The following is a 13,192-nucleotide window of genomic DNA, read 5'->3' as shown; positions in this document are numbered from 1 at the left end:
TAAATGGTATAAATTAGTATTTTACTTGTTTATCCTTAATGAGCTGAATTAATTTACTCTTTAAAATTTTTTCTCTAATGATATTCCAATGTAATAACTTACAAAAAATAAGGTTAGTTCCAAAATGTACTTCCCAATTAATAGTATAGAATTACCAAATATTTTTAGGAATTGGCAGAAATATTGAAAAATCCATAAAGAAAGTCCATGTCAGCAGTCAAAAGTCAAAAACATACTAGGTCATAAATGCATTTGAAACTAATAAAAAAGAATGACATTAGTTACAAACAAAAAAAAAAAAACCAAAGCGATCTCTTATTACTGCTTCGAATTCGATCGTTACTAGAACCTGTGACCACGACATTGAAGTACTCAAAGTCATCCGAATCGATTGGGACACGTTCTTCTTCATCAACCTAATCCAAACTTGTCCTCTCTTCGATCCCAAATCGATAAATTATTACCATTTGAGGCGGTTACTTATTGATCTCGGCGACGATGGAAAGATCGGCGTCGGTGGGTGTTAACGCCGACCGTTTTGGTGGAAACCAATTCCATTCTCCGTCTTTCTCTTCATCTTCTTCCATGAGACATGTCAATTACAGGTATCTATTGCTTACACATCAATTTTGATTTGATTCTTTTACTGAATCTTGATTTAGGGTTTTGATTCTTGATTTCGAATTACTTATATTTAGATCAGAAAAGCTTTGGTATATTTATCTCCTGAAATCGTAGTAAAAAAATGAAGCAAGGGTTCTTATTTTTTACTGAACTTAGTAAAAATCTGCATTCAGACAGAAACCCTTTTTCTTTGTAAGTGTGAAAAGATTAATCTTTCTTCTTTGGAAGATTTTGAGAATTTTGATGTTTACATATTTAGATAAATCAATCTGATTTGAATTGTTGATTTTGAATTGGTTTATGATTGTGATTGTTGTTCTTTTTAGATAATAACTCAGACCGAACAAATGTCTTTGAACTTTCTTGTAGTTGTGGATCTTGTGGGTATGAACTAAACCTGAGCTCTACTAATCGAATCACATCAACCATCGGATCGAAGTACGGTAAATCCATGAAGAGTGGGATCATTTCCTTCTTCAACATCGACGAGGGTAGATTCAGTCAGGTCGATGAGTTCCAATGCATGCCTCACTTCTCTAGATACTCTTGGGGTTTATTTAGACACAGAACTAAGCTTCTCTGTCGTAAATGTAATAATTATATCGGCAATGCTTCTCAAGAGAAGGCTCCTGAGTACGCGCTTGTAACACAAAACTCCGATCCGACATCGCCTAGAATTGGTAGTGTTACAAAGTATGATATCAGGATCCGTTCGCTTCAACCCTCTTCTGCGGTCGCTTTGCTGTGAGTGCCTCTTCTACTACTGTGTATATACCCGCCGATACTCTACATCTTCTTCAGAGTTTCTAGTTTAGATCTTCGATGAAGTGTTTGTTATCGGCTTGGTACTGTTTTGATAAGGTTGGTTTGGCTTTTCAGTTGTATAGTAGTAGTAACAATTTGCCTATATGTTTATGGGTACTTTCACTTGCTCAAATTCATCATTGGTGTTTACCAATTTTATTTACGAAAAACTGTGTACCACCATCCAAATACTGTATTTCAAGTGTAATGCAAAAGGTTTTATCAACAAGAAGCTATTAGTCTCCCATCATCATTTTATAATATGTTACTTCACTACATGTTCAAATTCAAAACCTAACAAAGTTTTTGTAGCACAAACTCACAAACCAATAAAACAATGATTCCAAGGTTAATTCCCAGATGGTCTTCCTTGTGCACCATTAGTATCATGAGTATTATTGTTACCGGTGCCTCCCATTGATCCTCCAAACATCTGCATCATTGATCGTAATGCACCTGATAAATCTTCCGGCATTTGCTCTGTGCCTCCGAGATCTATGTTGATATTTCCGCCTACACGAATCTCAGGCTCATCCGCACCATTTCTGTTACCATCTCCTCCTGCTCCTCCCTCATTACTGCGAGAATGATTTCCTGGGAATGTGTTTCCCGCCATGTTCATGAACATGCTCATCAAATCGGGGTTTAAAGGCATCGAGAACTGAGATGGTATTCCCTGGCCTCCTCCCATCTCCGGTTCTTGAGTGTAACCCGTGCTCGTGTTCTGCTGTCCCAAAACCACAAAATATTAGTTCCTTTGGTTTCTGTCTTATTTTGTAATCCATGAGATGACTCAGAGTCAGACGTGTAACTACCTGACTGCGTCTCTGTCGTTGTTGTTCTTCTCTTATTTTTTGTTCAGCCACCTGTGTTTCACAACATGTCAATATCAGACTCTCATGTAAGTTACATAATGATCATATTAAAAAGGAGAAATGTATCAAAAATACCCGACCCTGATATTTTCTTTAACAGATTCGTTATGCGGATCCAACTGCAAAGCTGCCATGAGTGTGATGAAAAAGGTTAGACAGAATAAATGCTAGCTAACTTGGAGAAGCAATGTTCTAGCCTTTTTCTAAAGCAATCAATCCTACGAAAGGAATATGCTAACTTAACAAAGAAGTTCCGATTAATTCTACGAATACATACATACCTTTCTTAAACCCTTTCTCGATAGCCTCGGCATACTTTCCTTGAGCATAATATGCTAACCCAAGACGACTGTATGCCTTACTATAATTTGGATCAATCTCAATGGATTTAAGACAGTCCTTAATTGCTTCTGAGCACATGTTGATCTGGGTATATGCAGCGGCCCTGATAAATGATTATTCTTCAAAATTAAGTAGATCATGGGACAAGTGAAAAAAAAATATCTAAGCACATCAAAATTAGATTATGCAGGAAGCACACCACCAAAGAGCTACAACTTTCAGTTTCTAGATAAATCAAGTTGAAGACTTATCACTCACCTGTTGCAGTAGAAAACAGCGTTCTTATCCGTCAGTGCAATTGCAAAAGAATACAGCTCGATTGCCTCCAGATAAAGATTGGACTGCATAGCCTTGTTACCTGAAAGGCAGCGAATGTCACATAGAGGTAACAAGGACCCAAAACAGACTTTTATCGATCTCATTCTAACATAGGCTTGAGAGAACAACTAAAGAATAAGGAAAAGGTTCCAACGATTTCGAACAAATGGACAAGACAAGTCCCAAATTCATTTGTAAAGTGAAATCACAATAGTTTCAGTATGACAATAATATTACTCATTAACATGATAACACAAGCAATCACAAGTACCTTGGCACTTGAGTGTTTCTGCCAAGGTTTTCACATCAAACGTCTGGCATCCAGACTTTTCCATTTCCTGATATACAGATACAAAACTTATTACCAAACTCATTACCAATAGAAGAAGTAAACCTTCAATGAAGTCAACAACGAAATCAAACCTACATTGACAGCATCATGAAATATCCTAGTAGATTTTTCCAGCTGAGCAGGATCATCATCTCCGTCAGGTGTATTCCTGAAATACCGTACTTTCTCAAGCGCACCAAAGAGTTGACCAAAGAGTTCATCTCTAGAAGTCCCTACAAGTCTCATAATCCACAACATAAATCAGAACAAGTTCCATTACACTATCCAACGCTCACATTGGTCCAACGAACACTAAACAAACCATTACTCACCAGTAAAAACAGGTTCTTTACTCGTATCAACGGAGTCATGAGAACCCGAAAAGTCAGGACCAGAGGAGGAACTAGGATCCTGAGTAGCAACAACAGGTGGTGGTGGTCGTATGGTTTCTTGAGGTTCATTTTTGTCCAATGAAGTGAACAAATTAACAAGTGAAATGGGTTTCAAGCTATCATCTCTCGAAGAATCTGAATTAACTTTAAAAGCTTCTCCTAAACATTCTCTAGCAACCTCAAGACCTTCTTCATCAACACCTTGAGCAACCTCAACTACAAGAACAACAAATACATAGAAGATTAAAACCCTAAATATCACGTCTAAATCAAACCCTGATATGAAAATGAGAATCGATCACGTAAAAGTGATTGGTGATTACCGGAATTTAGAAAATCTAAGAAAGAACTGACAATTTGCCGGCAGAGAGGAGAGTCCGTCGTAAGTTTCGCCATTGAAGAGAAAGAGAAGAATCTGGATTCTTCTTCTCTGCGATTTGAGTGTTGTTGAAGGAGCCAATTGAAAACCCTGTTTGGATACAGAGTTATATTAAGCTGATTAACAAACAAATATACTGCAATATTTGCAAAATAAAATAAAAGAAAAACCGATCCCAACCGACCCGAAAAGTCTGGTTCGGTTTGGTGTTGAATAGCCACTATTACCTGAACAGATCTTAAATCATACATTTTTTGGTTTTTAGTTTGGTTCGGATAGATTCTGATACATTGAAAAAACCTGAAATAAGAACAAATTCCCAAAAAAGACGAAACTCAAATGGATAATCATAAAACCCAAAACAATACATACACATGATTTTTTCGGATATTTCTGTTTCGGGGTTTTTTTGTTGGGTAACTAGAATTTTTTAGATATGTATTCAACATATTAAGGTAATTATTCGATTTTTTTCATGTAATTGAAGTCCATAAACCAAACCAACATATGTTTTGGTTTTATGTCGGTTTCAATTAAATTTTGAGAACTAATCGAGCTCTAATATTCCTGAACCGATTCGAACCAAAAATCTTTCGGTTCTTAAGCGGATTCTAAAGCTATCTACCCGAAATCCGAAAAATCTTTAGCCGAATCGACCAGAAAACTGGAATATCCAGCAGTCAATTTTTGCAAGTTCGGAATTTACAAATATACCCTTTGACTTCTACAGAAAAACAAAAATTGACTATTATCTTCTACATCGGACGATTCACACTGAGAGAGGTAAATGTGAATTTTCTCCATCGGACTTAGGTTCTTCTGAGAGAAATGTCTGGCGACTCGACGACGACTTCGGCTATGGAGATCTCCGGCGACAAGATTGATTCGAAGGACGGCGAGGCAACAACAACAGCTATCGAGTCTCAGATTCTCGCGGCTATGCAGTCTCGAGTAACCTACCTCAGAGATAAAGCAGAGTAAGAATTGTAGTTTTCTTCATCTCTCTAAGCTTCGATTTCATGGAATTTATCAGTGTTGTTTGTTGAATTTGGTGAAATATTGTTGAAACGAAGAAATGGAAGTCTAGGTTTGTGAATTGAGATGTTTGAGTAGCATTCAGTGTCTATGCTATGTTAGGTTTGTATAAGATTGGTTTGGTGATGATTTAGAGTTGGATTTTGTGGAGAAACTAGGGTTTTTGGTGAAATATTGTTGAAACGAAGAAAATGAGAATTATAGGTATTTGAATTGAGATGTTTGAGTAGAAATTTAGTGTCTTTGGTAGGCTAGGTTTTTACAAGATTCGTTTGGTGATGATTTAGAGTTGGATGGAGAAACTAGGTTTTGTGGTCACTGATGTTTGTTGAACTTGGTGAAATATGGTTTAAACAAAGAAAATGATAAATCTAAGTCTGTAAATTGCGATGTTCGAGTAGTATTCACTGTCCATGGTAGGCTTGGTTTGTATAAGATTGGTTTGGTGGATTAAAGTTTGATTTTGTGGAGAAATGAGAGCTGTAATGGTTCGGTTTCATTTAGTATATGAGATTAAGGTTTGCATCGAAAGGAATGGCTGAAGATTGATGCTATCTCCAATTTATGGTTTAAAGGATTCTGATAATTGTCAGAAAATTTCGAGAAAGATTTATGGAAAGCAGAATCATCTGAAGTCTGAACTTTGCTTTTTGCAGCAACTTCACCTTTGAGGGTGTGCGGAGGTTGCTGGAGGAGGATCTGAAATTGGAGAAACATGCTTTGGATGCGCATAAGAGCTTTGTTAAACAACATTTGCTTAAGGTATCCTTTGCTATAGTTAATGCCAAATTTTGCATGAAATAGAGAAAATATGTAACTATTCGCAGCTGACTAAATAGGCCTCGATATGTTTTCTTGGTGATAACAGTGCTTAGAAGGTGCTGAGAATGATGAAACTTCAGAAAATTCTCAAGAAACTGAGAAGAAAGATACTGTTACTCCAGTGAAAGAAGTAGCAAAGTTATCTAAAGAGCACAAGGAGAAAAAAGATGTTAAGGAAGATACGACTGGTGATGATGAGAAAACGGAGGATTCTCCTGTGATGGGACTTCTGACAGAAGAAAACACATCCCAATCTGTAGCTGAGCAAACAAAGGATGAGGACAGCAAAGAGGTCCTGCAGAGTGATATAAAAAAAGCCCTTCGTAAAAGGGCTTCTTATATTAAGGCTAATTCAGAGTAAGTCGAATCTGTCTTTGTTTCTAACGTCCTTTCTCAAATGCCATATTTTAACCATTATGAGATGTTTTTCGATATGTTTAGTTTGCTATCTTCAATGATTTTGGCAAATGAAGTTTTCTTGGTTTAAAATCGCTTGGTTTGTTTCAGGAAAATTACAATGGGCTTACTTCGTCGACTTTTGGAGCAAGATCTTAAATTAGAGAAGTACTCTCTTGACCCCTACAAGAAATTCATTAATGGAGAACTAGATGAAGTGAGTAATTATAATTAGCTATGTATCTTACAAGTTATAACTGAAAGGCACAGTCTTCTTATAACTTTTCTTGTCTAATTAGATACTACAAGCTCTTGAAGCTACAAAATCGTCAACTAAGGCTCAGAGGAAAACTGTAACCAAGAAGGTCAAGAGCACACCAGCTAAAAATTCAGACAGTGAAGAAATGTCTGATTCAGATGGTGACGACGACAAGGAAGTCACTGTAAAAAAGAAGAAGACGGCTGAGAAAAGAAAATCGTCAAAGTCAGAGGGAACCGGAAAGCGGAAACGTGAAAAGGAGAAACTTGCATCTGCAAAGAAGACAAAACAAACAGATTCACAGAGCGACAGTGATGCAGGAGAAAAGGCATCATCTTCAGAAAAATCTGTGAAGGTATAGCAGCTTTTTTTTGTAGTTCCTATCTCAAATCTTATTAAAACTGCACAATTTACATCGTTTTTGTTTCTGTTCTTCGAATATCTTTTAACCGCAGAAACAGGAAACTCCAACGACTGGCTACGGGAAGCGTGTTGAGCATCTTAAATCGATCATCAAATCTTGTGGAATGAGGTTCTTAATCAAACCCGGTAGATCTTTAAAAGCTTTGTTGGTTCATACTCCAGGCCCTTGATTTGTTGTCTTTCTTGGCAGTATTTCTCCATCGGTTTACAGGAAAGCCAAGCAGGCTCCTGAGGAGAAGCGCGAGGAAACTCTGATAAAAGAACTTAAGGAGTTACTCGCCAAAGAAGGGTTGTCTGCAAATCCTTCAGAGAAAGGTAATGTTTACATTTAAGAAGTTTCATCTACCTTTAGGAAAGCGTAGACACCTTCAAAATATTCTAGAGCGAAAAATATGTAGATAAATGAAATTGTTGATGTTTAAAACTATTGACAATCTATATGATTTTACCTGGTGACAGAGATCAAGGAAGTCAAAAAAAGAAAAGAAAGAACAAAGGAGCTCGAGGGTATAGATACAAGCAACATTGTGTCGAGTTCGAGGAGAAGATCCACTGCAAGTTTTGTACCTCCTCCAAAGCCGATAAAAGCAGAAGAAAGCGAGAGCGATGAATCAGAAGATTCTGAGAATGAGGAGGATGAGGATGAAGAAGTAGTAGTAGAAGAAGATGAAGACGAAGAAGAAGACGAGGGAGGTAACAAAGATGGCGGAGAGGGAAGTCAAAACGAAGGAGAACCAAACACTGGTGCGAATCTTTTTCGTTTCCTTTAAATCATTTACATTAAATTTCAGCAGAATATGTCTTAAAACTTTTTGGTTTGGATGCAGAGGATGGTGGTGAAGAGGAAAGCGAGTAATTGTAAGATCGTTGGTTGTGCTTAGCTTTGTCGCAGGAACAATGTAGCTTAGCTTCTCTATGTACTGTTGTAGAGTGGTGATATTTTGTACTTTTTAATGTGTTAATCATAATCATGACATTAGGATATGAATTTTAAGACTTGCATTATATAACACTAAATTAGGTTTCATCTAAAGTTTAGAATGGATATGATTTGTCAGTTTTACTGTTTGGTTAGGCCCTGTTCTTTTTGGAGTCGCTCAATGAGCGATTGCGACAAGAAAATAGACACCGACAGAGACGTAACCGTACAAAAGAGTCGCTGCCCCTGTTAAAAAATGTCGCCGTTAGTGTTGAATGAGTTGCCGCACTTGTCGCTTGAAATTCCAGCGACTACTCTGTCTCTCTGCGACACATTTTTCTCTCCCCAGCGAGATCTCCGTCATCAACCTTTTGGTGCACCTGTCGTCGTTTTGCTTTATTGATGGCCGCCGCCACCGTCGTTTTGATCTGTCGCTGAGATGGTCGCTGGCGACTCTCCTCCGAACACGGCCTAAGTTATACTTTGATCTTTTTACACTTGAAGTTCCTTCAAAAACTTTAGTAACTTTCTCAACCCTTGCTTAGACGCAACTCAGAATGTGCTTGAATTGATTCATATCTATACTGTAAAAACTTTTACATTACTTTTTCATGTTTCACTGTCATAGGCTTTGAAAGATAATACTTGTCAACAATAAGCTTATATTTGACGTCTAACGATATACATTTCTTTCAAATTAAACTAGTTATATGTTTTGTAAATTTACCAAATTGAGATTTCCTCAATTTCCGTGATATTCCACAATTACAGAAAATATACAACATTGATGATATAGTTTAATCTAATAGTTAACACAGACAACTTGAAAATGTAAACAACATAAAACAAACAAGAAAGATAAACAAATTTCCCTTCTTGGAAATTTGGTCTTCAAAAATTTCCTTTAATTGAGGTTACACTTAGGTTTTGTCTACTGCACTGGGAATACCACCACCCTCCGTTTTTGTCGACATGTTGTTGGTTATTGGCAGCTCTTGCAATCCTATTTTCTCTTCGGCGGAAATCACTTCGTCCTTAGCTTTTCCCCACACCACGCTATATAGCCCAAAGACGATGAAAATCGCCCCGATTATACTGCATTTACAAAATTAAACAACTAATTAGTTACATATTGTATGTAGTAAGTTGTAGATGATAAAAGATCATTAATTACATAATGTATATTTACCTTCCAAGGTGAATCTTTTCAGCCAAAACTAACACGCCGAGGAAAGCAGTGATGATCATGCACATAGGACTAAATGATGTCGTAAAAACCGGGCCTCGTTCCCTAATAACAATGCTTTGTATGTAATACGCCATACCCGAACAAACAACTCCCTGATATTTAATCGATCATTCGATTAATTAACATAGTAATACAACAATTGTTACTAGTGTGATTATAATTAGATTGGTTTAATAGCTAGTAAACGGTGAAAACTTACGGAGTAAACAGCTGCAAGTGTGCCCGAATCCATACCGACTTTCCATGCGCTCGCATCACGCACCATTATGAGCGAAGCGATGGTGTTTAAGACCGTTCCCATGGCGCAAATCCACATCACTAGTGACAGCTCCGCCGGAAATTTTTTCAACGTGAACGACTAAAAAATTAAACAAAATTTTTCAATCTTCAAAATACACTACTACCATGTAAAATCTTATCTTAAAGCATAGACTAATTTGCGAACTATAGTTCTTTTTTTTTTCTATTGTCACTTTGTAGTCAAAATAGGGATTTGGTACCACTCTTTGTTATGTTATAGTGATTAGAAATTTAGAATATTTATAAAAGTATGGAAACACAACACACTAATGTAAACACACCAATTTGGAATATAAGTAACTAATCTTTGCTTACTTGTAAAATAAAGAAACCTGCCCAAGCTGTGATACTACCCATAACAGCTAGAGTTCCGGTAACCCAATTCTGATCAGTGGTCTCGGAGGAGCTACCTGAGGAGCCGCCGTGTAAAGAGGTATGAGCACTCTTAAAGAGCTCAATGGCTGGACCTTTATACAACGTCATAACCATAGCTCCTCCCACAGTTATTGCTGTTCCAATCACTTTTGCAAGACTTCGTGTCTTCTTCAAGTTTACAGTTTCTATCCTAATAAAATTAAGCAAAATTTTAAATTAATGATAATAAAATTTGCGTTTGCTAGTAAATATTATAAGAATGGAAGTAAAAAAATTCAGAAAATGATTATTTGATTGGTTAAAAGCAAAATTACCTGAAAATGACGGCCATTATGAAAGTAATTGCGGGAAGTGCATTAACAAAGGCAGAACTATACGTTGCTGACGTGGCTTTCATTCCTATGTAGTACAAGTTCTGGTCCAAAAGTGGTCTGAATAGACAACCAACATTTACAAATTTATTAATTATATCTAATCATATGCTTTAATTTTGCATCATTTTCTGCTTAACCAATCATATTCTTTCTTTTTTAATTAGCATTCTCTTCAAGTTAAAAGATAAAGTAAAACGCATAGCTATGAGAAGACGGCAATGGGTAATGATCTAATCAAGAATATTCACTACTAGAATTTTTTTTTTCTAAACGACTACAATCTTTTCATGTTGATTCGACCAATATAACATTTTTTATATGGTGTATTTGACCTTTATATAATTTAAGGATTCATCTATATGAAAAAGCTTTATTAAAAGAGCAATTTTCATAAATAGCACAAAAATAAGTTTTGTTTCTAAATATAGCATAAATTTTTCAATGTTACACAACTAGCTCACAACAAATATTATAAATTTTATTAACAACACATATTTTATCAAGGAAAGTGTATCAAACGTCTCATTTTTTTCATTCACCTTTGTTCCTCAAAACCCTTTAATACTTGAAATGCAAAGCAAAAAATTATGTGTAGTAGATATAAACGTCTCACTTAATTATTTATATATATATATATATATATGTGAGTGTGTTTGCATATATATATAAATATATATACTATTATATACACATGAAAAGGGGATACGATTTATGTATACGGAGCTTACTCTAGGAATCCGAGGGCAAGAATCCTAAGGAACAATGGCCATGTCATCTTAGGCCTTACTTTCCTGAAAAAAAAGCGATAAAGTATAGTATTGAGACACTTACATATCTATATAGCCACCATGGCTTTAGATAATATAACCAAACCATGCATACACATCATGATGTATACATACCTCTCGAGAATGAGAGCAAAAGGAGCTATGACAATTGTGGCGACGACATGACGGTAAGTAGCAAGGATCCAATGGTTCATGCCATGCTTGAAGGAGACCATAGTAATGATGTACATGCCTGCATATCCAAATTGGAGTGATATGATTGCTATTATTGGCTTCAATTTATCCATCTTCCCACATTGTTTTTCTCCTCCTTTCATTTTCTTCCTTGGTTTGAGAGTTAAGACTTATTATGATTCTATATATATTGTTTTGTTTCTCTCTCTAAATACGATATGTTTCGTGAACGACTAAGAGTTACTTGTTTGAGCATACAAAACCAAATGGCAAATGGTTCTTTTTATAGTCATCAAAAGTTAGATTTAAAAGAAAAATAGCATTATTTTGTTGGCTCAATAATACGTCCACGTATCTTCTCGAATATTATAATGGAAAGATATGAGTAACAAAAAAAAGGTACATATATATGTGTATGGGAAATTTTGCTAAATGGAAATATAATAATTTTAAGAGATTTTTTTTTTGTTAAAATAATTTTAAGAATATGTGCGCGAAATTAAATGGTTTTATGATCGTAATAAAATGGTTAAAATAACATTTTCTTCCATATGATCTTCTCTATTGCCATTTTGTACAATTCTGACTCTCTCTCTCTGTCTTTCTCCCAATTATGTCTTATGCAATGAGTGAAGTTAACTTTCCTCTAATATCTATTAATAAAAATATTACAAAAAGCAATGTTTGGGAAAAAAAATTATCATTTGGCAAATCACTTAATGCAATATGTACGTTATTAGATGAATCTTAACACCACGTGTAACTTAGGTTAGAGGAATCACTTGTGTAACACAAAACATTTGATTCAACTTTTAAGGTCCCTTAGACTGATTGTATTTCGGTCTCAACTATAACAAAGGTCAAAGAAAATCTCGATGGCTAATGCCACCTTTAGTTTGTGCCTTCTGAATGCCATGTCACTTGACAATATAATTCGATATGGAAGACACTTGCGGATGAGTGGTCTAAAGTCTAAGAAATCTAGTTTGTCTAGCTAGACAACCACCCAACCCTTGAACATGAACACGGCCATGTAACTTGTCTTTAATTACCCTTATGGGTTTAGAAGTACCTTAGAAGTTAAACTTATCCACACTTAAACTCAAAATCACATTAGTTATGTCTTACTCTTCCTGCCTTACTTTGCTCTTTGTTCAAGTTCAGATTTCATTTGTAATCGAAATGTGTTTCCTACACTCATGTTAATTTCTTGATTTTTTATATATTTGTTATTTTCTTAGATTGTAGAGAATAATTAAGTGATTCTTTTTTTTTTCTTTTTCTTGAGTCAGTTACGTTAATTACAAAATTTGGGAAAATAGGCAAACAACAATCTGCAGGAAAAACAAATTTAAGTAAATGGAAATAAGACAAAACAATATTTCATAATTCCAAATTGTTATGAAAATCTTAATCCAAATTTTAAATCCTAATCTCCCCATTACGGAGAATCATTAGTTCCGTAACAAATTAACAAAAGTTTTTTCTATCCAAGCGTGTCTAGAAGTAGATCAACAATTAATTATACTATGTTTGCATTTCTATATTTTTAATTTTACATCCAACTTTTTGTCATTGGATATAAATATTATTTTCTATATAACATTAATTCCCTTTTTATTTGAACTAAACTAAGATCAGATACCCTTATCCATTAGTGATGAAATACCAGACCTAATATATGTTTCGAATCAGAATCATCTTTCCTCAATATGCTGCTAGATTAAAGTATGTTTAAATGATATGCATATTAGTAAAGAGAAAGAAAAAAACAAATCTTCGAATAACAAAAACCAAAGGAAAGAAAGAAATGGATAACTCAAGTGGACCTCTTGGCAATGATAATGCATTATCCTGCACATTTAAATTTATTTATTCGAAGGGCATGTTTTGTTGATTTCCTATTTATATCTTTTCATATCTAGAAGTTGGGTTTTTCCTCATTGATCACCAAAGGATGTCTTGTCTCAGTGCTCTAACGTGACGTAATTAATTCCACTTAATCTCGCACTA

General features: G+C 35.3%; 4 protein-coding genes across 6 annotated transcripts; 2 read left to right on the top strand and 2 right to left on the bottom strand.

Annotated features, from left to right (window-relative positions):
• The first annotated feature begins 272 nt into the window (after window positions 1-272).
• Window positions 273-1,664, top strand: LOC9310596 (uncharacterized protein At4g08330, chloroplastic). The gene is made up of 2 exons (XM_021021862.1): window positions 273-605; window positions 994-1,664. The coding sequence occupies exons 1-2, from the start codon at window positions 499-501 to the stop codon at window positions 1,370-1,372; spliced, it is 486 nt and encodes a 161-aa protein (XP_020877521.1). The 5' UTR covers window positions 273-498; the 3' UTR covers window positions 1,373-1,664.
• On the bottom strand, window positions 1,625-4,169 carry LOC110227485 (small glutamine-rich tetratricopeptide repeat-containing protein). 2 transcript variants are annotated; one of them, XM_021021810.1, is made up of 9 exons: window positions 4,010-4,169; window positions 3,627-3,902; window positions 3,391-3,527; window positions 3,235-3,301; window positions 2,904-3,003; window positions 2,585-2,748; window positions 2,384-2,430; window positions 2,244-2,294; window positions 1,625-2,155 (listed from the first exon to the last, which is right to left on the bottom strand). In XM_021021810.1, exons 1-9 carry the CDS (start codon window positions 4,080-4,082, stop codon window positions 1,778-1,780), a joined length of 1,293 nt encoding a protein of 430 aa, XP_020877469.1. In that variant the 5' UTR covers window positions 4,083-4,169; the 3' UTR covers window positions 1,625-1,777. The 2 variants fall into 2 exon arrangements, with proteins under 2 accessions (XP_020877469.1, XP_020877470.1); XM_021021811.1 differs by having other exon boundaries at window positions 1,625-2,152; window positions 4,010-4,140.
• Window positions 4,170-4,829: 660 nt separating this feature from the next.
• LOC9308460 (DNA ligase 1) lies at window positions 4,830-8,057 on the top strand. 2 transcript variants are annotated; one of them, XM_021021806.1, is made up of 10 exons: window positions 4,830-5,042; window positions 5,757-5,862; window positions 5,969-6,020; window positions 6,078-6,279; window positions 6,430-6,535; window positions 6,618-6,932; window positions 7,033-7,109; window positions 7,191-7,315; window positions 7,460-7,744; window positions 7,828-8,057. In XM_021021806.1, the coding sequence occupies exons 1-10, from the start codon at window positions 4,894-4,896 to the stop codon at window positions 7,854-7,856; spliced, it is 1,446 nt and encodes a 481-aa protein (XP_020877465.1). In that variant the 5' UTR covers window positions 4,830-4,893; the 3' UTR covers window positions 7,857-8,057. The 2 variants fall into 2 exon arrangements, with proteins under 2 accessions (XP_020877465.1, XP_002874528.1); XM_002874482.2 differs by having other exon boundaries at window positions 5,969-6,279.
• A 548-nt stretch (window positions 8,058-8,605) lies between these two features.
• Window positions 8,606-11,432, bottom strand: LOC9308459 (WAT1-related protein At4g08300). Its single transcript, XM_021021817.1, has 7 exons — window positions 11,120-11,432; window positions 10,946-11,008; window positions 10,158-10,274; window positions 9,784-10,033; window positions 9,368-9,526; window positions 9,109-9,260; window positions 8,606-9,014 (listed from the first exon to the last, which is right to left on the bottom strand). The coding sequence occupies exons 1-7, from the start codon at window positions 11,320-11,322 to the stop codon at window positions 8,840-8,842; spliced, it is 1,119 nt and encodes a 372-aa protein (XP_020877476.1). The 5' UTR covers window positions 11,323-11,432; the 3' UTR covers window positions 8,606-8,839.
• Between the last annotated feature and the right edge of the window lie 1,760 nt (window positions 11,433-13,192).

The sequence above is a fragment of the Arabidopsis lyrata genome (genome assembly GCF_000004255.2).
Source record: "Arabidopsis lyrata subsp. lyrata unplaced genomic scaffold ARALYscaffold_6, whole genome shotgun sequence".
Taxonomy (NCBI): Eukaryota; Viridiplantae; Streptophyta; class Magnoliopsida; order Brassicales; family Brassicaceae; genus Arabidopsis; species Arabidopsis lyrata.
Note: the sequence above shows the minus strand (reverse complement) of the source record. Positions and strands in the feature narration are given on the sequence as shown.

What these genes read in the sequence shown, in the direction of transcription:
- LOC9308460 (XM_002874482.2), top strand. Translation starts at nt 4,894, where the DNA reads ATGTCTGGCGACTCGACGACGACTTCGGCTATGGAGATCTCCGGCGAC. An exon ending in CTTCAGAAAAATCTGTGAAG is followed by an intron (nt 6,933 to 7,032) that starts GTATAGCAGCTT and finishes TTTTAACCGCAG; the next exon opens with AAACAGGAAACTCCAACGAC. An exon ending in ATCAAATCTTGTGGAATGAG is followed by an intron (nt 7,110 to 7,190) that starts GTTCTTAATCAA and finishes CTTTCTTGGCAG; the next exon opens with TATTTCTCCATCGGTTTACA.
- LOC110227485 (XM_021021810.1), bottom strand. Translation starts at nt 4,082, where the DNA reads ATGGCGAAACTTACGACGGACTCTCCTCTCTGCCGGCAAATTGTCAGT. An exon ending in TAAAGAACCTGTTTTTACTG is followed by an intron (nt 3,528 to 3,626) that starts GTGAGTAATGGT and finishes TGAGACTTGTAG; the next exon opens with GGACTTCTAGAGATGAACTC. An exon ending in GCTGTTTTCTACTGCAACAG is followed by an intron (nt 2,749 to 2,903) that starts GTGAGTGATAAG and finishes ATCATTTATCAG; the next exon opens with GGCCGCTGCATATACCCAGA.
- LOC9310596 (XM_021021862.1), top strand. Translation starts at nt 499, where the DNA reads ATGGAAAGATCGGCGTCGGTGGGTGTTAACGCCGACCGTTTTGGTGGA. An exon ending in ATGAGACATGTCAATTACAG is followed by an intron (nt 606 to 993) that starts GTATCTATTGCT and finishes ACTTTCTTGTAG; the next exon opens with TTGTGGATCTTGTGGGTATG.
- LOC9308459 (XM_021021817.1), bottom strand. Translation starts at nt 11,322, where the DNA reads ATGAAAGGAGGAGAAAAACAATGTGGGAAGATGGATAAATTGAAGCCA. An exon ending in CAGGTTTCTTTATTTTACAA is followed by an intron (nt 9,527 to 9,783) that starts GTAAGCAAAGAT and finishes TTAATTTTTTAG; the next exon opens with TCGTTCACGTTGAAAAAATT. An exon ending in CACTTGCAGCTGTTTACTCC is followed by an intron (nt 9,261 to 9,367) that starts GTAAGTTTTCAC and finishes ATTAAATATCAG; the next exon opens with GGAGTTGTTTGTTCGGGTAT.